The 24,763-nt window shown below is 48.7% G+C and overlaps 1 protein-coding gene across 1 annotated transcript in view; it reads right to left on the bottom strand.

Moving 5' to 3' along the window:
* The window catches only part of pola1 (polymerase (DNA directed), alpha 1), a 314,072-nt gene that overhangs the window by 241,229 nt on the left and 48,080 nt on the right, over positions 1–24,763 (bottom strand). Inside the window, exons 15-18 of the mRNA XM_068040569.1 lie at positions 20,319–20,473; positions 18,886–18,970; positions 17,491–17,552; positions 1,187–1,276 (exon numbers count right to left, since the gene is read on the bottom strand). Of these exons, the coding sequence (XP_067896670.1) occupies positions 1,187–1,276; positions 17,491–17,552; positions 18,886–18,970; positions 20,319–20,473 (392 nt within the window). The remainder of the gene's footprint in view (positions 1–1,186; positions 1,277–17,490; positions 17,553–18,885; positions 18,971–20,318; positions 20,474–24,763) is intronic.

A 24,763-nucleotide genomic window follows, 5' to 3' on the forward strand; every position in this document is an offset into this window, starting at 1 on the left:
TGGTAGGCGCATTCAGAAAGTAAGGAGGCATGGGATTCAGGGAAAGTTGGCTGTCTGGATACAAAATTGGCTGGCCCAAAGAAGTCAGAGGGTGGTAGTAGATGGAAAGTATTCAGCATGGAGCTCGGTGACCAGTGGTGTTCCACAAGGATCTGTTCTGGGACCTCTGCTCTTTGTGATTTTTATAAATGACTTGGATGAGGAAGTGGAAGGCTGGGTTAGCATGTTTGCCGATGACACGAAGGTTGCAGGAGTTGTGGATAGTGTGGAAGGCTGTTGTAGGTTGCAACGGGACATTGACAGGATGCAGAGCTGGGCTGAGAAGTGGCAGATGGAGTTCAACCTGGAAAAGTGTGAAGTGATTCATTTTGGAAGGTCGAATTTGAATGCGGAATACAGGCTTAAAGACAGGATTCTTGGTAGTGTGGAGGAACAGAGGGATCTTGGGGTCCATGTCCATAGATCGCTCAAAAGTTGCTACCCAAGTTGATAGGGTTGTTAAGAAGGCGTATGGTGTGTTGGCTTTCATTAACAGGGGGATTGAGTTTAAGAGCTGCAAGGTTATGCTGCAGCTCTATAATGCCCTGGTTCGACCACACTTGGAATATTGTGTTCAGTTCTGGTCGCCTCATTATAGGAAGGATGTGGAAGCTTTAGAGAGGGTGCAGAGGAGATTTACCAGGATGCTGCCTGGACTGGAGGGCATGTCCTACGAAGAAAGATTGGGGGAGCTAGGGCTTTTCTCATTGGAGCGCAGAAGGATTAGAGGTGACTTGATAGAGAGGTACAAGATGATGAGAGACATAAATAGAGTGGGTAGCCAGAGACCTTTTCCCAGGGTGGAAAGGGCTATCACCAGGGGGCATAATTTTAAGGTGATTGGAGGAAGGTTTCGGGGAGATGTCAGAGGTAGGTTCTTTACACTGAGAGTGGTGGGTGCATGGAATGCGCTGCAGCGTTGGTAGTAGAAGCAGATACGTTAGCGGCATTTAAGCGACTCTTGGATAGGTACATGGATGACAGACGAATGAAGGGTAGGTAGTTAGTTTGATCTTAGAGTCGGTTAAAGGTTCGGCACAACATCATGGGTCGAAGGGCCTGTACTGTGCTGTACTGTTCTATGTTCTATGTTCTATTCAGGACGTTGGGACAATCTTTGCCAATATTGCTCAAAATCTCTACTCACCACAAGAACATCAGGGTCGATCTTGTGAATCTTCGCCAGAAAAAAGCCTAAGAGAGTCCTTTCAGTAGCAGCAACCTCAACTTTGGCATTCTGAAATCAGAAGAATAAATCAGCTTGAGGTTTAATTACAGCACCAGGGATGTATGTCTAGAATTTAAACAAACTAACTAACTTACCTTCATCACCCTGACACTGGGTCATTAGTAAACTTCCAGCCAAAAATTAAGGAGGTCCACTCAGACAGCAAGTGCGGTCACTTAAGACTCATGCAGTCTAAGGTTTTCTGATTATATTTGATTATTTTTGATCAAACTAGTACACATCTCTAGTTTTCCTAAATAATTTTATTTCCTTTCATTCATAAAATATTTCACTTCTTAACCCTAAAAAGCATTATAACAAAGTTAATCCTCCACGTACTGCAAGGTTGTAGGGAATGAAGAGTATATTCATTCAGCCGAGCTCCTTCTTCATTTGGTGACTATTTACGTGATAAGATTGACAGTTATTGAATAGGCCAATTTAAGAGCCAGGGCTTTCCATTGGCTGGAAAATTTGCCTTTCAAATTAATTTTTAGCCAATGAAAATCCAATATTTTGGAAGCTGCTCCCATCGGCAAGAAACAGGAAGAAAATCAGTTGAACAAAAAGTTTCAATTATTTTTAAATTGAAGTGAAAAAGAGATTACAATTTTTTTTAATTTAAAGTGTACTAACTCATTGACACATCCAGACCACATAAAAATACTTGGGCATTTAATAAGAACATAAGAAATAGGAGCAGGAGTTGGCCATTATGTCCCACGAGCATGTTCGGCTATTCAATAAGGTCGTGGCTGATCTTCTACCTCAACTGTACCTTCCTGCACTATCCCCATATCACCTCATTCCCTTAGTGCCCAAAAGTCTGTCTATCTCTGACTTGAATAAATTCAATGACTGAGCATCCACAGCTCTCTGCAGTAGAGAATCCCTAAGCTTCACAATCCTTTCTGAGTGAAGAAATGTTTCCTCATCTCAGTCCTAAATGGCTGAACTTACATTCTGAGACTGTGACCCCTAGTTCGAGACTCCCCAAGCCAGGGGAAACATCCTCCCACCATCTACCCTAACAAGCCACTAAAGAACTTTATGTTTCAATGAGATCACCTCAAACTCCAGGGAATATAGGCCTAGTCTATTCAATCACTCCTCATAGGACAATCCCCTCAGCCCAGGACACGTCTAGTTAATAGTTGCCTCCAAGGCAAGTATAATCCTTCCTTAGATACGTAAGCCTGAATTGTACACAGTACTCATGGTGTCATCTCACCAAGGCCCTGCACAACTGCAGTACGACTTCCTTACTCCAAACCCTTTGTAATTAAATACATATCATTTGCTTTCTTAATTGCTTGCTCGACTTGCATGTTAACTTTGTGATTTGTGTACAAAGACATTCAAATCTCTCAGAATAGCAACATTCCCCAGTCTGTCAGCATTTATACATTTTTTCTGCTTTTCTAGTTTTCCTACCAAGTGGATAAATTCACATTTCTCCATGTTATATTCCATCTACCACGTTCTTGATCACTTAACCTGAATAAATCCTTTTGCAAACTCATTGTATCCTCCTCACAGGTTACTTTACTGCCTAACGTTGAATTGTCAGCAATTTGGGGGGGGGGAGGGGGGGAGGGGATATGGTGGCATAGTGCTAATGTTGCTGGACTAGTCATTCAGAGGCCCTGGCTAATGTCCTGGGGCCATGGGTTCAAATCCCACCATGGCAGCTAGTGGAATTTAAATTCAATGAATTAATAAATTCAATGAATTAATAAAAATATGAAATTGAAAGCTAATCTCAGTAATGGTGCCATGAAACTATAATCGATTGTCATTTGAAAAAAACCCATCTGGTTCCCTCCTGTCCTTTCGGGAAGGAAATCTGCAGTCCTGACCTGGTTTGGCCTACATGTGACTCCAGACCCAACGTGGTTGACTCTTAACTGCTCGCTGAAATGGCCACTCAGTTCAAGGGCAATTAGGGATGGGCAACAAATTCTGGCCTTGTCAGTGACGCCCACGTCCCATGAAAGAATAAAAAAAAATTTGGATACATTATACTCAAGCCACTCATCGCGTCATTAATATAGATAGTACCCTACTACTTACAGCCTTCCAACCTGTGAACGAACCATTTATTCCTACTCTCCAATTTAGAAAACAAAAACCAATTGGACGTGATTTCACTTTTAGAAATTTTACTTGAACACACAAACCAAAAATTATATTAACAAGGTGGTATTGAACAGTCACCCAGGACAATAAAATCAGGATCTTTCTCAGGTAGTTTTTTTCAAGTTAGGTCCTCCAAGATGCTGATACAGAAGTCATGAAGTTCCATCCAGAGGGAAAGGGAAACCTCCCTTTAACAGTTCGGTCTTGCCACCTCTCAAAGAGTCATAGAGTTATACAGCACAGAAACAGGCCCTTCAGCCCATTGTATCTGTGCCAGCCATCAAGCACTGATCTACTCTAATCCCATTTTCCAGCACTTGGCCGGTAGCCATGTATGCCATAGCGTTTCAAGTGCTCATCAAAATACTTCTTAAATGTTGCGAGGGTTCCTTCCTCTACCACCCCTTCAGGCATTGTGTTCCAGATTCCAACCACCCTCTGGGTAAAAAAAGTTTTCCCCAAATCCCCTCACCTTAAATCTATGCCCCCTGGTTATTGATCCCTCCGCTAAGAGAAAAAGAGTTTCTTCCCATCTATCCTAACAATGCCTCTCAATTTTGGATACCTCAATCAGGTCCCCACTCAGCCTTCTCTGCTCTGAGGAAAACAACCCTAGCCTATCCAGTCTCTCTTCATAGCTGAAATGCTCCAACCCAGGCAACATCCTGGTGAATCTACTCTGCACCCTCTCCAGTGCAATCACATCCCTCCTAGAGTGTGATGACCAGAACTGTACACAGTACTCCAGCTGTGGCCTAACTAGTATTTTATACAGCTCCATCATAACCTCCCTACTCTTATATTCTATGCCTCGGCTAATAAAGGCAAGTATCCCATATGCCTTTCTAACCACCTTATCTACCTGTGCTGCTGCCTTCAGTGATCTATGGACAAGTACACCAAGGTCCCTCTGACCTTCTGTACTTCCTAGGGTCCTACCACCCATTGTATATTCCCTTGCCTTGTTTGTCCTCCCAAAATGCATCATCTCACACTTCTCAGGATTAAATTCCATTTTCCACTGCTCCGCCCATCTTACCAGCCCATCTATATCGTTCTGCAATCTAAGGCTTCCCTCCTCACTATTTACGACACCACCAATTTTCGTGTCATCTGTGAACTTACTGATCATACCGCCTACATTCACGTCTAAATCATTAACGTACACTACAAACAGCAAGGGTCCAAGCACCGATCCCTGCGGTACACCACTGGTCACAGGCTTCCACTCGCAAAAACAACCCTCGACCATCACCCTCTGCCTCCTGCCACTAAGCCAATTTTGGATCCAATTTGCCCAGGATCCCATGGGCTCTTACCTTCTTAACCAATCTCCCATGGGGCACCTTATCAAAAGCCTTACTGAAGTCCATGCATACTACATCAACTGCTTTACCCTCATCTACACATCTAGTCAACTCCTCGAAAAATTCAATCAAGTTTGTTAGACATGATCTTCCCCTGACAAAGTATGCTGACTATCCCTGATTAATCCCTGTCTCTCCAAGTGGAGATTAATCCTGTCCCTCAGAATGTTTTCCAATATTTTCCCAAACACTGATGTTAGACTCACCGGCCTATAATTACCTGGTTTATCCCTGCTACCCTTCTTGAATAATGGCACCACATTCGCTGTCCTCCAGTCCTCTGGCACCTCTCCAGTGGCCAGAGAGGATTTGAAAATTTGTGTCAGAGCCCCTGCCATCTCCTCCCTTGCCTCACATAACAGCCTGGGATACATCACATCTGGGCCCGGGGATTTATCCACTTTTAAGCCTGCTAAAACAGCTAATACTTCCTCCCTTTCAGTGCTAATTTGTTCAAGTATATCACAATCCCCATCCCTGACTGCTGCACCAACATCGTCCTTCTCCATAGTGAACACAGATGCAAAGTAATCACTTAAAACCTCACCTATGTCCTCTGGCTCCACACACAGATTGCCACTTTGGTCCATAATGGGCCCCACTCTTTCCCTGGTTATCCTCTTGCCCTTAATATACTATTAAAATGCCTTGGGATTTTCCTTTATCTTGCCTGCCAGTGTTTTTTCATGTCCCCTCTTCGCTTTCCTAATTACTTTTTTTTTTAAGTACCTCCTACACTTTCTATAATCCTCTAGGGCCTCTGCTGTTTTCAGCGCTTTGAATCTGCCATAAGCCTCCTTTTTTTTCCTGATCCAATCCTCTAGATCCCTCGACATCCAAGGTTCCCTGGACTTGTTGGCCCTACCCTTCATGGGAACATGTTGCCCCTGAACTCTCACGATTTCCTTTTTGAATGATTCCCACTAGTCTGATGTAGACTTTCCTACAAGTAGCTGCTCCCAGTCCACCTTGGCCAGATCCCGCTTTATCTTCTTGAAATCGGCATTCCCCTAATTCAGTACTTTTATTTCCGGTCTCTCTTTGTCCTTTTCCATAACTACATTAAACCTTAGAGTTATGGTCACTATCCCCGAAATGCTTCCCCACTGACACTTCTACCACTTGTCCGCCTTCATTCCCAGGATTAGGTCCAGCATCACCCCTTCTCTTGTAGGACTTTCTACGTGCTGACTCAAAAAGCACTCCTATATGCACTTTTAGAGTGCAAAAGGCTTAAAGGGGGAGGAATCCTTAAACAACCTCAGCTTTTCGCACTGCTGTCCTGATGGCGTGGTTCCACTGATAACTTTTCACCAAAGACAACTGCCGTAAATCATTCACCTAGGGTCAACCTTCAGTCCAGTCTCCATTGCTTGCAATCAATCTGCTTCAACCAACTTCTTTACTGTCTGATTCTATTCCAAGCAGCTGCTTTAGAAGCCCATAAACTTGCAGCTCTCAGCCGGTCTCTTTAAAACAATGTGGCTGATTTTCCATCCAATGCAGTGTCCTTCACAACTCTCCAAAAGCCTTCATTATGTAAAACAAACACAGCCTTTGCACTGACTTCCACCTTTTCCACAAGCCTTCTGATCAAACAGAAACCACAGCCCCCAGTTACATGTCCTTGACCAATAAAAACAATTCTTTTTTCCAGTGTCACATGACTGTTTGTTTGTCTAACCTGGGTTTGACTCCCCGAAAACCTGAGAGCCTCAGGTTTCAATTTCAAATCAGGGACTGTCTCAAAAACACAAACACAAGCTGTGTAGAACTCTGTCTACATACGAACACCCCACCCCCCCCTTGGAAAAATGCCTAAGTGTCAGGAAAGTTTCTTTTAAAAGTTAAAATACAATAAATTCTTAATACAAAACATTAACAATTACATTATATACTGTACAGGTAACATTTTCCTATTTACCAATTACACCATCATAAGGCTTAATCAATAACAAAACTAAAATTAAGAGGATACAGACATGGTGAAAGTTCCACATTTCAGACCTTTCCTTCACTCTTTACCCCTTCTCAAACTCTGAACAAAGCATCAGCAATTACACTGCTTTTCCCTGCAACATGTACAATTTTTAATGGAAATGGCTGTAAAATTAAAGTCTAGCAAAACAACCCGAAATTCTTTCTTCTGAACTTCTGCGGAAACACAAGTGGATTATAATCTGTACAAAGCAATATTTCTCCCTGACTATTGGTTACATATATTTCAAACAGTTGAAAAGCCAGTACAAGACTTAAAGCTTCTTTTTCGATGGTTGATTACTTTATTTGATGTTTATTACACTTCCTAGAGAAGTAGCTAACAAGCCATTCCATACCAGCATCAACATCTTGGAGCAGTACCGCTCCTACCCCTGTGTCACTGACGTAGATAGCCACTTTGTTTCTTAAAATCTGACGCTGCAAGAACTGGTTCTTTCATGAAAATGGCCTTTAACTTCTCAAATGCTGTTTGGCATGACTCTGACCATTCAAACTTCATGTTCTTCTTGAAATCGATTAGTCAAAGGGGTAACTGCTGAAATTAGGGACAAATCTCCTGCAGAATCAACACATACCCAGAAATCGTAACACTTCTTTCTTTGTCTTGGGTACAGAAAAATCTATTATCCCTTGAACCTTGGCCTTTTGTGCTAATACTTGACCTGCTCAGCATAGTGGGGAAAGTCTTTGCTCGAGTCGCTCTGAACAGGCTCCAGAAGCTGGCCGAGCGCGTCTACCCTGAGGCACAGTGTGGCTTTCGTGCAGAGAGATCGACCATTGACATGCTGTTCTCCCTTCGTCAGATACAGGAGAAATGCCGTGAACAACAGATGCCCCTCTACATTGCTTGCATTGATCTCACCAAAGCCTTTGACCTCGTCAGCAGACGTGGTCTCTTCAGACTACTAGAAAAGATCGGATGTCCACCAAAGCTACTAAGTATCATCACCTCATGATATGACAATATGAAAGGCACAATTCAACATGGTGGCTCCTCATCAGACCCTTTTCCTATCCTGAGTGGTGTGAAACAGGGCTGTGTTCTCGCACCCACACTTTTTGGGATTTTCTTCTCCCTGCTGCTTTCACATGCGTTCAAATCCTCTGAAGAAGGAATTTTCCTCCACACAAGATCAGGGGGCAGGTTGTTCAACCTTGCCCGTCTAAGAGCGAAGTCCAAAGTACGGAAAGTCCTCATCAGAGAACTCCTCTTTGCTGATGATGCTGCTTTAACATCTCACACTGAAGAGTGCCTGCAGAGTCTCATCGACAGGTTTGCGGCTGCCTGCAATGAATTTGGCCTAACCATCAGCCTCAAGAAAACGAACATCATGGGGCAGGATGTCAGAAATGCTCCATCCATCAATACTGGCGACCACGCTCTGGAAGTGGTTCAAGAGTTCACCTACCTCGGCTCAACTATCACCAGTAACCTGTCTCTTGATGCAGAAATCAACAAGCGCATGGGTAAGGCTTCCACTGCTATGTCCAGACTGGCCAAGAGAGTGTGGGAAAATGGCGCACTGACACGGAACACAAAAGTCCGAGTGTATCAGGCCTGTGTCCTCAGTACCTTGCTCTATGGCAGCGAGGCCTGGACAACGTATGCCAGCCAAGAGTGACGTCTCAATTCATTCCATCTTCGCTGCCTTCGGAGAATACTTGGCATCAGGTGGCAGGACTATATCTCCAACACAGAAGTCCTTGAAGCGGCCAACACCCCCAGCTTATACACACTACTGAGTCAGCGGCGCTTGAGATGGCTTGGCCATGTGAGCCGCATGGAAGATGGCAGGATCCCCAAAGACACATTGTACAGCGAGCTCGCCACTGGTATCAGACCCACCGGCCGTCCACGTCTCCACGATAAAGACGTCTGCAAACGCGACATGAAATTGTGTGACATTGATCACAAGTCGTGGGAGTCAGTTGCCAGCATTCGCCAGAGCGGGCGGGCAGTCATAAAGACAGGGCTAAATTGTGGCGAGTCGAAGAGACTTAGTAGTTGGCAGGAAAAAAGACAGAGGCGCAAGGGGAGAGCCAACTGTGCAAAAGCCCCGACAAACAAATTTCTCTGCAGCACCTGTGGAAGAGCCTGTCACTCCAGAATTGGCCTTTATAGCCACTCCAGGCGCTGCTTCACAAACCACTGACCACCTCCAGGCGCGTATCCATTGTCTCTCAAGATAAGGAGGCCCAAAAGAAAAAAGAACCCACGATATGTCCAGAAATGCTCCATCCATCAATATTGGCGACCACGCTCTGGAAGTGGTTCAAGAGTTCACCTACCTAAGCTCAACTATCACCAGTAACCTGTCCCTAGATGCAGAAATCAACAAGCGCATGGGAAAGGCTTCCACTGCTATGTCCAGACTGGACAAGAGAGTGTGGGAAAATGGCGCACTGACACGGAACACAAAAGTCCGAGTGTATCAAGCCCGTGTCCTCAGTACCTTGCTCAATGGCAGCGAGGCCTGGACAACGTACGTCAGCCAACAGCGACGTCTCAATTCATTCCATCTTCGCTGCCTCCGGAGAATACTTGGCATCAGGTGGCAGGACCATATCTCCAACACAGAAGTCCTCGAGACGGCCAACATCCCCAGCTTATACACACTACTGAGTCAGCGGCGCTCGAGATGGCTTGGCCATGTGAGCCACATGGAAGATGGCAGGATCCCCAAAGACACATTGTCCAGCGAGCTCGTCACTGGTATCAGACCCACCGGCCGTCCATGTCTCAGCTTTAAAGACGTCTGCAAACGCGACATGAAGTCCTGTGACATTGATCACAAGTCATGGGAGTCAGTTGCCAGTGTTAGTCAGAGCTGGCGGGCAGCCATAAAGGCGGGGCTAAAGTGTGGCGAGTCGAAAAGACTTAGCAGTTGGCAGGAAAAAAGACAGAAGCGCAAGGATAGAGCCAACTGTGTAACAGCCCCGACAAACATATTTTTCTGCAGCACCTGTGGAAGAGCCTGTCACTCCAGGCACTGCTCCACAAACCACTGACCACCTCCAGGCGCTTACCCATTGTCTCTCGAGATAAGGAGGCCAAAGAAGAGAAGAACCCACGATATGTCCTAAACAAGTGACCTTGGCAAACTCACTCTTTTACAGGTTTATGACAAGGTTAAAAACTGCCAGCCTGTCAAACAGAGCTCTCATATGTCTGACATGATCACTCCAAGGGTCACTATACACCAAAATGTCATGAATGTCTTGTTTTTATTCTTTCATGGATGTGAGCCAGCATTTGTTGCCCATCCCTAATTGCCCTTGACAACTGAGTGGCTTGCTAGGCCAGTTCAGAGGGCAGTTAAGAGTCAACCACATTGCTGTGGGTCTGAAGTCACATGTAGGCCAGACCAGGTAAAGATGGTGGATTTCCTTCCCTAAAAGACATTAGTGAACATATGTCTTTTTTTAAATGACAATCGATGATAGTTTCATGGCATCATTACAGAGACTAGCTTTCAATTCCATATTTTTATTAAATGAATTTAAATTCCACAAAATGGCATGGCGAGATTTGAACCCATGTCCAAAGGGCATTAGGCCAGATCTCTGGATTACAAGATCTGTGACATTACCACTACGCCACCGTCTCCCCCTGGACACAGCACAATTACAGTATTTAGCAATTACTTGATTGGTCAATCTTTGAAAGGTAGCCGGTGCATTTTTCATACCAAATGACAGGACTTTACACCAAAACAGACCATCTGGTATCACAAAAGCAGATATTTTTTCAGCTTGGTCAGACAAGGAGACTTGCTAATCTCATTTAAGCAAATCAATTTTGCTAACAGAAGCAGAGTTCCCCACCCTATCAATACAATCCTCAAACCTTGGGATAGGATAGGAGCCTATCTCAGTTATCGCATTAACCTTTCAGTGGTCTATACAGAATCTTTGAGACCCATCTGATTTGGCTACTAAAACATCAAGAGAGCTCCAACTACCTTGGTTAGGTGCAATGATATTACTTAGCATGTACTGACCCTTGTCTCCAAATTTGGCCCATTTGCTGGGATTGAGTCTGGAAGGGTTTTAATTGGTTTCGCTTCTCTGACATCAACATCGTGATCACCAGAGAAGTACGACCTGGCTTATCAGCACAAATCACCATATTCCCTCAATAGATCAGTTATGTTTTTCCTCTGGTGCTCAGGTAGTAGCACCTAATCCAGACCCTCTAGCACCTCTGTGTTCAGTAGCTTCACCTCAAGAGGTTCAATCTGGGAACACTCCGTCTCAGGCCCATCATCTGGTTTATCACATGCACCAGTGTCACTATCTACATCAGAGCTGTCCAACATACAGCCCGCGGGCGAGAATTGGGCACACCAATCTTGTGTGACTGACAGCAGGTTGCCCGCGGTTTGGCTTTGACTGACGGCAGGATTTCTAGCATTGAACATTAGCTATTGGAGGAAGGGCACAGTTTAGGTTTGATTAATGGCTCTTCCAATAAAGTGGATGTTAGGCAGGGAAGTCGGCGGGACCTGCGTCTGACGGACAGCGGGTGTCTGTCTGAGATTGGTCATTGTCTATGACAGACAGCAGGCTTCCCAGGCGGGGTGAGCGCTGATGGGTGGTTCACGGCACTGACGCTGGGATGCTGTTTTCAAGTGGATCAGGAGGCGAACTAGTGAATGGGAATGGCTGCTGCAGGCGAGAGGGACAGCAGGAAGCAAGCCAGCACACAGCCAGAGAGAGAGACAGAGAGAGAGAGACGGAGAGACAGACAGAGACAGAGAGACGGAGAGACAGAGAGAGAGACAGACAGAGACAGAGAGAGAGACAGACAGAGACAGAGAGAGAGACACACACACAGAGAGAGAGACACACACACAGAGAGAGAGACACACACAGAGACAGAGAGACACACACAGAGACAGAGAGAGACGGGGAGAGACGGGGAGGGGGCGCGAGGGAGGGGGCGCGAGGGAGGGGGCGCGAGGGAGGGGGCGCGAGGGAGGGGGCGCGAGGGAGGGGGCGCGAGGGAGGGGGCGCGAGGGAGGGGGCGCGAGGGAGGGGGCGCGAGGGGGAGGGAGGGAGGGGGCGCGAGGGGGAGGGAGGGAGGGGGCGCGAGGGGGCGCGAGGGGGCGCGAGGGGGAGGGAGGGGGAGGGAGGGGGAGGGAGGGGGAGGGAGGGGGAGGGAGGGGGAGGGAGGGGGAGGGAGGGGGAGGGAGGGGGAGGGAGGGGGAGGGAGGGGGAGGGAGGGGGAGGGAGGGGGAGGGAGGGGGAGGGAGGGGGAGCGAGGGGGAGCGAGGGGGAGCGAGGGGGAGGGAGGGGGAGGGAGGGGGAGGGAGGGGGAGGGAGGGGGAGCGAGGGGGAGGGAGGGGGAGCGAGGGGGAGGGAGGGGGAGCGAGGGGGAGCGAGGGGGAGGGAGGGGGAGCGAGGGGGAGGGAGGGGGAGCGAGGGGGAGGGAGGGGGAGCGAGGGGGAGGGAGGGGGAGCGAGGGGGAGGGAGGGGGCGCGAGGGCGGGAGGGGGCGCGAGGGCGGGAGGGGGCGCGAGGGCGGGAGGGGGCGCGAGGGCGGGAGGGGGCGCGAGGGCGGGAGGGGGCGCGAGGGCGGGAGGGGGCGCGAGGGCGGGAGGGGGCGCGAGGGCGGGAGGGGGCGCGAGGGCGGGAGGGGGCGCGAGGGCGGGAGGGGGCGCGAGGGCGGGAGGGGGCGCGAGGGCGGGAGGGGGCGCGAGGGCGGGAGGGGGCGCGAGGGCGGGAGGGGGCGCGAGGGCGGGAGGGGGCGCGAGGGCGGGAGGGGGCGCGAGGGCGGGAGGGGGCGCGAGGGCGGGAGGGGGCGCGAGGGCGGGAGGGGGCGCGAGGGCGGGAGGGGGCGCGAGGGCGGGAGGGGGCGCGAGGGCGGGAGGGGGCGCGAGGGCGGGAGGGGGCGCGAGGGCGGGAGGGGGCGCGAGGGCGGGAGGGGGCGCGAGGGCGGGAGGGGGCGCGAGGGCGGGAGGGGGCGCGAGGGCGGGAGGGGGCGCGAGGGCGGGAGGGGGCGCGAGGGCGGGAGGGGGCGCGAGGGCGGGAGGGGGCGCGAGGGCGGGAGGGGGCGCGAGGGCGGGAGGGGGCGCGAGGGCGGGAGGGGGCGCGAGGGCGGGAGGGGGCGCGAGGGCGGGAGGGGGCGCGAGGGCGGGAGGGGGCGCGAGGGCGGGAGGGGGCGCGAGGGCGGGAGGGGGCGCGAGGGCGGGAGGGGGCGCGAGGGCGGGAGGGGGCGCGAGGGCGGGAGGGGGCGCGAGGGCGGGAGGGGGCGCGAGGGCGGGAGGGGGCGCGAGGGCGGGAGGGGGCGCGAGGGCGGGAGGGGGCGCGAGGGCGGGAGGGGGCGCGAGGGCGGGAGGGGGCGCGAGGGCGGGAGGGGGCGCGAGGGCGGGAGGGGGCGCGAGGGCGGGAGGGGGCGCGAGGGCGGGAGGGGGCGCGAGGGCGGGAGGGGGCGCGAGGGCGGGAGGGGGCGCGAGGGCGGGAGGGGGCGCGAGGGCGGGAGGGGGCGCGAGGGCGGGAGGGGGCGCGAGGGCGGGAGGGGGCGCGAGGGCGGGAGGGGGCGCGAGGGCGGGAGGGGGCGCGAGGGCGGGAGGGGGCGCGAGGGCGGGAGGGGGCGCGAGGGCGGGAGGGGGCGCGAGGGCGGGAGGGGGCGCGAGGGCGGGAGGGGGCGCGAGGGCGGGAGGGGGCGCGAGGGCGGGAGGGGGCGCGAGGGCGGGAGGGGGCGCGAGGGCGGGAGGGGGCGCGAGGGCGGGAGGGGGCGCGAGGGCGGGAGGGGGCGCGAGGGCGGGAGGGGGCGCGAGGGCGGGAGGGGGCGCGAGGGCGGGAGGGGGCGCGAGGGCGGGAGGGGGCGCGAGGGCGGGAGGGGGCGCGAGGGCGGGAGGGGGCGCGAGGGCGGGAGGGGGCGCGAGGGCGGGAGGGGGCGCGAGGGCGGGAGGGGGCGCGAGGGCGGGAGGGGGCGCGAGGGCGGGAGGGGGCGCGAGGGCGGGAGGGGGCGCGAGGGCGGGAGGGGGCGCGAGGGCGGGAGGGGGCGCGAGGGCGGGAGGGGGCGCGAGGGCGGGAGGGGGCGCGAGGGCGGGAGGGGGCGCGAGGGCGGGAGGGGGCGCGAGGGCGGGAGGGGGCGCGAGGGCGGGAGGGGGCGCGAGGGCGGGAGGGGGCGCGAGGGCGGGAGGGGGCGCGAGGGCGGGAGGGGGCGCGAGGGCGGGAGGGGGCGCGAGGGCGGGAGGGGGCGCGAGGGCGGGAGGGGGCGCGAGGGCGGGAGGGGGCGCGAGGGCGGGAGGGGGCGCGAGGGCGGGAGGGGGCGCGAGGGCGGGAGGGGGCGCGAGGGCGGGAGGGGGCGCGAGGGCGGGAGGGGGCGCGAGGGCGGGAGGGGGCGCGAGGGCGGGAGGGGGCGCGAGGGCGGGAGGGGGCGCGAGGGCGGGAGGGGGCGCGAGGGCGGGAGGGGGCGCGAGGGCGGGAGGGGGCGCGAGGGGGCGCGAGGGCGGGAGGGGGCGCGAGGGAGGGAGGGGGCGCGAGGGAGGGAGGGGGCGCGAGGGAGGGAGGGGGCGCGAGGGAGGGAGGGCGCGAGAGAGGGAGGGCGCGAGAGAGGGAGGGCGCGAGAGAGGGAGGGCGCGAGAGAGGGAGGGCGCGAGAGAGGGAGGGCGCGAGAGAGGGAGGGCGCGAGAGAGGGAGGGCGCGAGAGAGGGAGGGCGCGAGAGAGGGAGGGCGCGAGAGAGGGAGGGCGCGAGAGAGGGAGGGCGCGAGAGAGGGAGGGCGCGAGAGAGGGAGGGCGCGAGAGACGGAGGGCGCGAGAGACGGAGGGCGCGAGAGAGAGAGAGAGAATCACAGACAGAGAGAGAGACAGACTGGAGTATCAGACAGAGAGAGAGAGAGAGACACACAGAGACAGAGACAGAGAGTGACAGACAGACAGAGAGAGGCAGAGAGAGACACAGTGAGAGACAGAGTGAGAAAGAGAGAGTGAGTTATCAAGATCACTCCAGACAGATGGACATCTATCTGGAATATTCCGCATCGCTACAAGTGTGAGGGTAATCACTGACTACTTGTGCAAGCAAATCAATGCCAGCTATCTCACTAAATCAGTATCCAACATAGTAATGAGAAAATAAGTCAATAAATTAATCTTCTCATTAAATTGTTACGACTGGGTGAGGAAGGGGTCTCAGTCTCCCCTCCTGCTCCTTTCCCGGTTTGGCTGTAACAGAGTTTAACTTTTAAAACAGTGTTTTTTTAGCTTCACCTCAGTTAGCCCTTGCTCACTGCTCTCTAATTGTAATTGTAAATGAACCAGACAGGCTTCCTTTGGTTGAAACAAGAAAGGTGCAAGTTTATTAGCCTTAACACTCTTAACTCAGTTGAAGTTACTAAAAATATGCGATGCAACCATGCTAGCATACATACTGAATAAACACACACACACAAATAGATACAGAGGGGTAAAGGAATAAAGAGCAGCAGAGTTTGGATAGTAAATGGAATTCAGTTACTGTCTTTGGTTTGGATGTAAAGTCCTTGATTGAAGTTAGGACTTTCATTTCTCGTTGGGGCCCAGTGCACACTTTCAAACTTGCTTCACTGGTACCAGAAGGCTGAAGTTGTCCTCTTAAGCTGCTTCCATGGATCCCTGGAACTTTGCTGAGAGAGAAAGAGAGAGGTGCTTTCTTTTTGAAGCTCAATTACAGTCTTCCCCAAACCTTTCTGCGAGGCACAATTCAATCAATTCCTAGGTTGGCCAGCAGATTAGTCATGTGACCAGCTCTTTGCTTGAAACAGCATCGCCTGTGAGATTTGTTGATTCTTCAAAGCTTACTAGACACACTCAGTGGGGGAGGGAGGGGGTCGTGAAGTGCTGGCTCTTACACACACAATGGCTCTCAATATCTTTTGATCATCACTATTGACCAGCCCAGTCTTGCGAATTGAATCAGGGAGCACTTCCATTGTCTCTCTCTTTCTCTATTCAACTGTCTCTCAGAATGCAAATGTGCAGCCATGTTTTCAGCCGTTCAACTCTGTGGTCTTTTTGAACAAGTTATGTTCAATGTCCAGTAAAGGTTCAAATATCGTTCCATACGACAAAATTGATGTTTCCATTTGGCAGGTGTGATTTTGTCACAAAAGCTTCTTCACAATAATGCACATTTGTTGTTGTTTTGATTAATAGTTAGATGCATTTTTAATTCCTTTATCTTTCTGAAATTGTCCCACCAGCCCCCCATGCAAGACAAAAATTGTAATATAGCTCCCCCACGCAAAAAGGTTGGACAACCCTGCTATGAGGCTATTAATTAACTCTGTCTCTTTGCACATACGTAGGTCACAGTGTTATAGAAGGTGCATCGTGTTATAAAGATGAGGAAATCCATAAGTGGTTTCACATTTCAAAAATAAAAAATTAGCTGCAGATCAGTCAGCATCTGTGTAGAGAACAGGCAAGTTAAAGTTTAAGTATGTACCCATCATCTGGCAAACAGCCCACGTGTGAAACATGACCTGTCCTCTCCCCGGATACTCGCTGACCTGCAGAGTGTTCCCTGCATTTCGTCTCACACTTACAGCATCTGGTTTGTTTGCTTTTTGGTTGCGTGTTCCAATTCTCTCTGCCCTTTTCTACAAGGACAAATGCAGCAATGCTAACTGAAGGTCCCACAGCTAGAGGCTACACGTTCCACTGTATGTTTCCCTCCTTTTTTTTGGAACATTATTAGCTTAGTAAAACTAAACAGTAAAACTCATACAAAAAAAATTGTAAAACTATTCCTTTCTCCCAAAGTGACAGGTCTGGTGGGCAATTTGACACAAAAAACATGAAACCATAATTCATGAAATCCATCAACGCAGTAATCTGTGAAGGTCTGTGGAAGGTGCTGTACAAATATGGCTGCCCTGAAAAGATGTTCAGATCAACCCCTCATTTCATGACAGCATGATGGCCAATGTGATGCAGAATGGAGCCTTATCAAATGCATTTCCTGTCACCAATAGCACCAAGCAAGGCTGCTTCACATAAAGCAACTAGAACCTTCACTGCTTAAGATCTATCTGCGACATCAAGTGGCAGGTCCCTAACACCAAAGTTCTTACAAGGTGTCACATACCTAGCATTGACAGCCTGCTCATCAGAGCTCAGCTTTGCTGGGTCAGCCATGTGTTTCGCATGGAAGATTCACATATACCAAAGGCAGTATTCTACAGCCAGCTGAGCACAGGAGCCCACATCATGGGGCATCCCAAACTTGGATACAAAGACATTCTGACAGCCAATCTCGGAGCCTGTAAGTTGGACTCCATGCATGGGAAAAAAAACAACCATGGACAGATCCAAATGGAGAAGTCTCTCATCAAGCGATCTCAACATTTGAGGAAAACAATTAGGTCCCTACAAGACAAGCAAGCACGCCGCAAAACCAGTGCCTTCATCCACCCCACCAACAGTCACTTCATATGCAATCGGATCTGCAATCAGGATTTGGTTCATCAATTAGGAGATGACACCAAACTAGACCGTGAACATCCAGTCTCCTTGCTGAACACTCATCTGTCAAAGCAATAGGAGAATCGACCAATTATCTGGACTAGCTTATACCTCCCATCAATATATTCAAAATGGAAATACCCAGAAATGAAAAAGTATAATTTCCATACAAGTACATGGAGATAAATTCCTTCCTTTATCCACACACTAATAATTTTATACAAAAGAAATAGTACACGCACACACAGAGAAATTACTTACTTTTTTTGTCAGTACCTCCCGAAAATCATAAGGAAAGATACAGTCACTGGGCTTGCTGATGACTAAAAAAGAAGGCAGCATTAGTATTTTAACAAAGTTCTCAACACTGAGATTCCTTCCCTCAGGATATGGTGAACAGATGAATGGGAAAATTAAAGGAACCTGATTCTCTCCCACAGATACATATCCAAGTTCATCACTCCCAAAGATAATGTCCGAGAAACTTTGAAAATGTCAAATATCAGTTTCTGGTGTTGGGTTTACCCAAGATAATTGAATAATGTGTGCTTGTGGAATACAATTTGCCATACTGGGAGATCAATTACCATATTTACACCTCAGGAAAGGTGAAGAGTTACCAGTAATATAATTACTAACTGCCTTACCCTGCAAACAGCTAAGGTTTTGTTATTCCTCTCCTGTCGCCTAGAGGAAAATTAAGGAATGCACCAGATGTGATAATCAAGATTGCAATATATAGAAATGAAGGACATATCAAACTGTTGGTCCTTATTCTAGAATCCACTTTTAGACTCCCCAAGAAGTTCTGATCTTTTCACTCACCAACAACTTTTATACTATTTGTCTCAGAGGACCAGGTAGTACAAGACCAGAGGTCTTATACTGAATGTTTAGCAACATCACCTGAACAGATTTCCCACGTCCAAATCAAAAACCAGCAAACGCTGCTAAACATGAATGTAAATGGACATCAGAGGACAACATTGGGCTTAGCAGCGCTGCTCTACACAATTGAATAGCATGCCAATACTCAGCTTCTACACTTACTTGAGCAAATGGTGGCTAGGTCCTAGGGAACTGCACCCCAGCGCAAGCCACCATCTTGAGAAATAGGGAGAAGAAAAGGCAAAAATTGGGGAAAAGAACTTGAGCAGACTGAATTTTGTGCTGATCATATAAAGGATGTAGGATGGGGAAACAGCAAGTTTCTACTTTTTCCACCTAGCACCAACAACAAGCACAGGTTGCAATGCAGAGAACAGTTCCATCACTGCATCACAATCTGCCTTTACATTAGAAAAACATCCTCAAAGAAGACCAGTAACATTTCATATACTCTACACCAGCCTCACTGAGGCCTCTCCGAACAATGTTATCTTGATGAGCAACAGCCACTTGGAAGTACATTGAGAGAAACAAAATTCATTTCACTTAGGACTTTAGCACAAGAATGCAAGGCAGCCTTCATCCCTTCAATCCTGGCTCAATTTAAACCCAGGCATTACGCAAGGACTGTATTCAAACATGATGCAGCACTCAATTCCGTTCACCAACCTAAAGATACCAACCATTAAAATGATCTGTGTTTACAGTTGCACATTGTTCTTGCATTTTACATACTCCCTCTTTCTGAAGGAAGACAAAAATACTTACCACAGAAATGGGCCTGGAATGGAGGCTGGGGAGCAGCTCTGTCCAGAGGGAATTTGTGATGAACTAAAGCTGCCAAGGCCACAATCTGGAACAGAAGGAAATTGATACAGGTATATCCTTTCATCAGAAGTCTCACCTTTAAAGGTTCATTTTAAAATACATGCAGTTACAATACAAATTACAGCTAACATCCTCTTGCTTTGTTCTGTCCACACTGACTTTTAGCTTAAGATGTGTTCAAATTACTGAGACCAGGGTTTGAAGCAGAATCCGACAGAAAGAGCAGAGTTAACGGAGGTCTAGATATTAGCTCACAGGTAAGGAGGGAGCTCGGAGGTTTCTAGTTTGAGGTGGGCAAGCCCTCGGATCCTGCCAAATTTAACAGATCAGAATGGTCATGGGGTGTGTAATCATGCCGAGGGTGGGTGAAGATGATAAACTGGATCAAGCAGGTAAGCGAAAAGGCATTTACCACCTGGATCCAGCAGGCCTCACCTCCTTTGAACCACTGAGTATCCCCGAGGGCCAGGAAACCTGGTCAGCGAGGGCAAAACTTAATAGTGGTTGATTCTGAGACACACAGCATTATAATATTTAAATGAGCAGTCTGTCTCCTATGAGTGGGTTCATTGCCCGACCCGCGACCCACCTTCACTGAAATCGGAAGTGGGCAGATTGGAAGTGGGATCTAGTTCCAGATTTTTAACGTTTTTAAATCCCACCCAACCCAAGCCCACACTTCGCATCACCAATACTGAAGTGATTCAACAAGTGTCTGTCAAATCAACTTATTCACACTTCTGTGTTCGGCATACTCCATTCAACAAGTAAACAAGTCATTCGCACCTGCTGTTTAAACAAACATTAAAAATGAGGGCAAAGGGCTAAAATTGCTAAAAATTCATTTTACTAAGGATCCAAACAGCCAGTAGCAAAAAGCAACTGTTAGCCCATCAGGCTGAGCTTCAGATGAATAAACCTTCGTCCCACTTGCCAAGATACATTCAGATGCAAACAATAATTTACAAATGAAGTGATGGCTACCAGAATGCTCGTAACTGAGTGCCTTGACTTGGATATCTATGTTTTTCTCCGTGTGCAGCATTTAAGTTATATTCCTGACATAAACTTAACAGATACTAAACTCCCAACACTTTCTGAACAAAAATCATTCTAATCTGATTTCAAATATGCTAACACAATTCAAAATCTGCCTAAAATGTGGGTATTCATAAAAAGTGTGATGACATAAGAAAGCACTTTCATCCGATAAACATCTCAAAATAACAATCTTGATGAGCCCTCAGCCTCATTAATGCTAAAAAAAAACAAAATAATTGATGCAAGCCAAGATTTGGGTGTTAGTAGAAGCAGCTATTAATGACCACTGGTAATAACACACTGAATATGAGACTTCATTCTTAAAATCATACCTCATTCTGATGTGTCTTCGAATTCTGCACAGTCTTCATGCTGACTGACATGATGACAAGAGGAGGAGGGGCAATATCTTTTACTACAGTCACATGATCAAGTTTCAGGGCTACAGCCTCCACTTTGCACCAACTCATGGATTTATCGGGGAGTTCTGGACAGAAAAGCAACCAACCAGATATATTTATGTCATGCCAAAAGCTGTCAAGTTAAAATCTCAACCCAATATGCATGCCCGACACATTCTTTCCCCCTCCCAACATCCCCTCTCACCTCCCCCACCCCCATTTAGAACAGCAAACAAACCAACTTCAAACTCAAAACAGGAATTTAAGCAAAACTGAAGAGGGAACCCAAGAATTGAACACTACGATTTCTTCTATTTACTCTCAGGATGTGGGCGTCACTGGCAAAGCCAGCATTTATTGCCAATTCCTAATTTGCCCTGAAGTGGTGGGGGAGCTCTTCTTGAACTGCTGTGTCACGATTTGATGCAACTCAGTAGTTTGCTAGGCCACTTCAAAGGGCAGTTAAGAGTCAACCATGTTACTGTGGGACTAGAGACACATAGACCAACCAGACTGGGTAAAAGCAGGAGGTCCCCTTCCCAACAAGGACATTAGTGAACCAGTTCACCTTTTATGACAATAGTTCATGGTAACTTGTATGACTAGCTTATTTCTAGATTTTTATTTATTTATATTTTTTTTTAAACTGAATTTTAATTCTCAAACTGCCATGGTAGCACTTGAGCTCGCGTTCCCTGGATTTAGCCCAGTTCTCGAGGTTACTAGTCCAGTAACATAACCATATCCCAATAATATAGTGAACACAAATCTAGAAAACTGAAGCAAAAGCAGACAGGCCACTACCACTTTAACAGAAAGCAGTAAACATTAGCATATTACAAAAAAAAGTAAATGAATTATAACAACTTGCATTTATATAGCACCTTTTACATAGAAAAAGCATCCAAGGCACTCCACAGTAATAAAAAGATGAACACCCAGCTAAAGGAGATGATATTTGGTGAGGCGAATAAAGATTTGGTCAAGATAATGCTTTTGAAGGAGGATCCTAAAGTAAAAGGGGGAGATGGAGAGAAGGAAGAGTTTAGGGATGGAATTCCAGAGATTAGTACCTAGACAACAACAATGATTGGGAAAAGGGAGGGCAGGATGCACAAGAGGCCAGAGTCAGAGAAACATAGAGCTTGTAGGGTAAGGGAGGTAGAAAGGAATTGTAGGGCTGGAGGATGTTACACAGAGATAGAGAGAGGCAAGGCCATGAAATAATTTGAACAGAGTATGAGAATTTGAAATTGCAGATGCTGGGAGACTGGGAGCCAATGTAGGTCAGTGAGGACTTGATTTGGATAGGATACAGGCAATACTTTTGGATAAGCAGAATTAGTGGGTAAATGTATCTACCATGAGATATAAACCAGGTTCAATCTGTATTCTGTGCTGAGCCAGTCAATGTCAGTCACAGCAGTAATGGTGCTATAATTGGCTTTAATGTTTCCAAGCTGAAGTCAGAGGGAGAAAAAATATGATTGAAAGTAGGTTTTTGCGTGAACATGAGGTGTGGTAAGAGGAGCAGGCTAGTCTGTACTGCCCCTTTATGGTCAAGTAACCAACAGTCAATGTCTGCATGAATGGCTACTTGAGTAAGGTACTTAGAGGGTGCACGGTGTCCTTGACATCATAGCCCAGCACGAGTCAGCATGTTCAGGAGGGGAGAAAAGAAAAAAAATGTTAGTATCAGACACAAGGTTTGGTAGAATTTCAGCTTCTTCACCATCCTTTCACTCAAATCACACCATAACTATGCCCATTGTGCTACAGTAAAAGGTGGCACAGGTGTTCTTGCATAAATTGTAGGAGACAATACTAAAGTGCCCTTGCAATTTGCTGCGTACATTTACCAGAAGGTGGGAACCAGGAAAATTCAGGCGGATCCCCAGAAGGAGCGTAATTAGGATTAAAACAAAACGTCTATCAGTGTTCACTGCTGACTTAGTGCAATAGCAAATGTTTATCTGTTCTAATGAAGGGTCATCGACCTGAAATGTTAACCACAGATGCTGCATGACCAGAATGTTTGCAGCATTTTCTGTTTTTAAAGCAAATATAATGGCTATCCTTGGTCTACACACTGTTAACGGACAGGTGAGAGATGATAGGAACAGTTCCCCCTTTTCACCTCTCGACTGCGTTTTTTTTTTTAAAAGGTGGGTTTTTTTACAACCCGAGTGTTTTAATGGTCAAGAGCAGATGAATGACAGGTTTTCTCGTAAGTTTAAAAGAAAGATAGATGTTTATTATATAACACACACACACAAAAGATAGAGATTATAAAGATAACGCGTATTAGGTCAGATAATTTTAAAGAGTCCTCTGTTAAACTTGCTTTTCCCTGGGGTGAAGACTTGAAACAGTGAAGGCCTGTAATCATTTCCCTTCTTCACTGAAGAAAGAATTGGAAGGTTCAGGAAGATGGATGCACTGTTGCAGACTGCTTGTTATATTCCAGCCAAAGGTCAATCGTGAAGTCCTGGTAAGGAGTTCAACGTCAAACTCCAGTCTCTGCCGACATGTAGTTCAAAGCTGATAATCATAGGCAGGGTTCTTTCTCTTCAATGGCATAGATGGATCTCCTTTGTCTGCCAAGAATATACCTCATCAAAGCTCAAACTCATCAGAAACCTAGTTTGTCATGTGACCATGGTTTCTCTTTACATTGTCCTCATAAATGGTTTCTGCTGGCAAGACCATTGCTAGACAACGGAGTCAGAGTATCATTCATCTTCATCGCACCTTGATAAAGTAGGGCTTTTCACACCCATTCTTTGGAATTTGAGTTTGGAGTCCAAAAGTCTTCATTGTTAATCCAGTCAGTTGGAGAGAAGCAGCCATTTCCACAGAAAAGGTCATTTGCATTTTAATGATTTCTCAGGGATGTGTCCAGAAAGGTCGTTTGTATTTAAATGACTTCTCCAAGACTTGTCCAGACATGAAAATTGAAAATTAGATCAGGGTTCTTGTAGTTGTGTATATGGCAGGAAAGGAAAGGTCACCTGACCTCTAATGCCATTTTGTTTGCAAGAAAAGTGTCCTTTTCAGATTTACTTCTCAAGTAATCTAGAATAGTGGGAATGGAGGTAAAGGCAGTTGTATGTTCCTCCTGCAGAATGTGGGAGGTAGGGGTCGCCAAGAGTGTCCCTGCTGACTGCATCTGCGGGAAGTGCACCCAACTCCAGCTCCTCGCAGATCGCGTTAGGGAACTGGAGCTGGAGGAACTTCGGATCATTCGGGAGGCGGAGGGGATTATTGACAGGAGTTATAGGGAGGCAGTCACACCTCAGGTAAAAGAAGTAGGTAGATGGGTTACCGTCAGGGGAAGGAAAGGGAACCAGCAGGCAGTGCAGGGATCCCCTGTGGCCGTTTCCCTCAACAACAGGTATACCGTTTTGGATACTGTTGAGGGGGACGACTTACCAGGGGTAAGCAATGGGGTGCAGGTCTCTGGCACAGAGTCTGTCCCTGTTGCTCAGAAGGGAAAGGGGAAGAGGAGCAGAGCATTAGTCATTGGGGACTCCATAGTTAGGGGAACAGATAGGAGGTTCTGTGGGAACGAGAGAGACTCACGGTTGGTGTGTTGCATCCCAGGTGCCAGGGTACGTGATGTCTCTGATCGTGTTTTTGGGATCCTTAAGGGGGAGGGGGAGCACCCCCAAGTCGTGGTCCACATAGGCACCAACGACATAGGTAGGAAGAGAGATGGGGATTTAAGGCAGAAATTCAGGGAGCTAGGGTGGAAGCTTAGAGCGAGAACAACCAGAGTTGTTATCTCTGGGTTGTTGCCCGTGCCACGTGCTAGCGAAGAGAGGAATAGGGAGAGAGAGGAGTTGAACACGTGGCTGCAGGGATGGTGTAGGAGGGAGGGTTTTGGTTTCCTGGATAATTGGGGCTCTTTCTGGGGTAGGTGGGACCTCTACAAACAGGATGGTCTTCACCTGAACCAGAGGGGTACAAATATCCTGGGGGGGAGATTTGTTAGTGCTCTTCGGGGGGGTTTAAACTAAATCAGCAGGGGAATGGGAACCTAAATTGTAGTTCCAGTGTACAGGCTGTTGAGAGTAGTGAGGTAGGGGATAAGGTTACAGGGACGCAAGAGGGCACTGGCAAGCAAGAAGTTGGTTTAAAGTGTGTCTACTTCAACGCCAGGAGCATCCGGAATAAGGTGGGTGAGCTTGCAGCATGGGTTGGTACCTGGGATCCTGATGTTGTGGCCATTTCAGAGACATGGGTAGAGCAGGGGCAGGAATGGATGTTGCAGGTTCCGGGATTTAGATGTTTCAGTAAGAACAGAGAAGAGGGTAAAAGAGGGGGGGGTGTGGCATTGTTAATCAAGGAAAGTATTACAGCGGCAGAAAGGACGT

This window comes from Heterodontus francisci, chromosome 10, assembly GCF_036365525.1.
Source record: "Heterodontus francisci isolate sHetFra1 chromosome 10, sHetFra1.hap1, whole genome shotgun sequence".
Lineage (NCBI taxonomy): Eukaryota > Metazoa > Chordata > Chondrichthyes > Heterodontiformes > Heterodontidae > Heterodontus > Heterodontus francisci.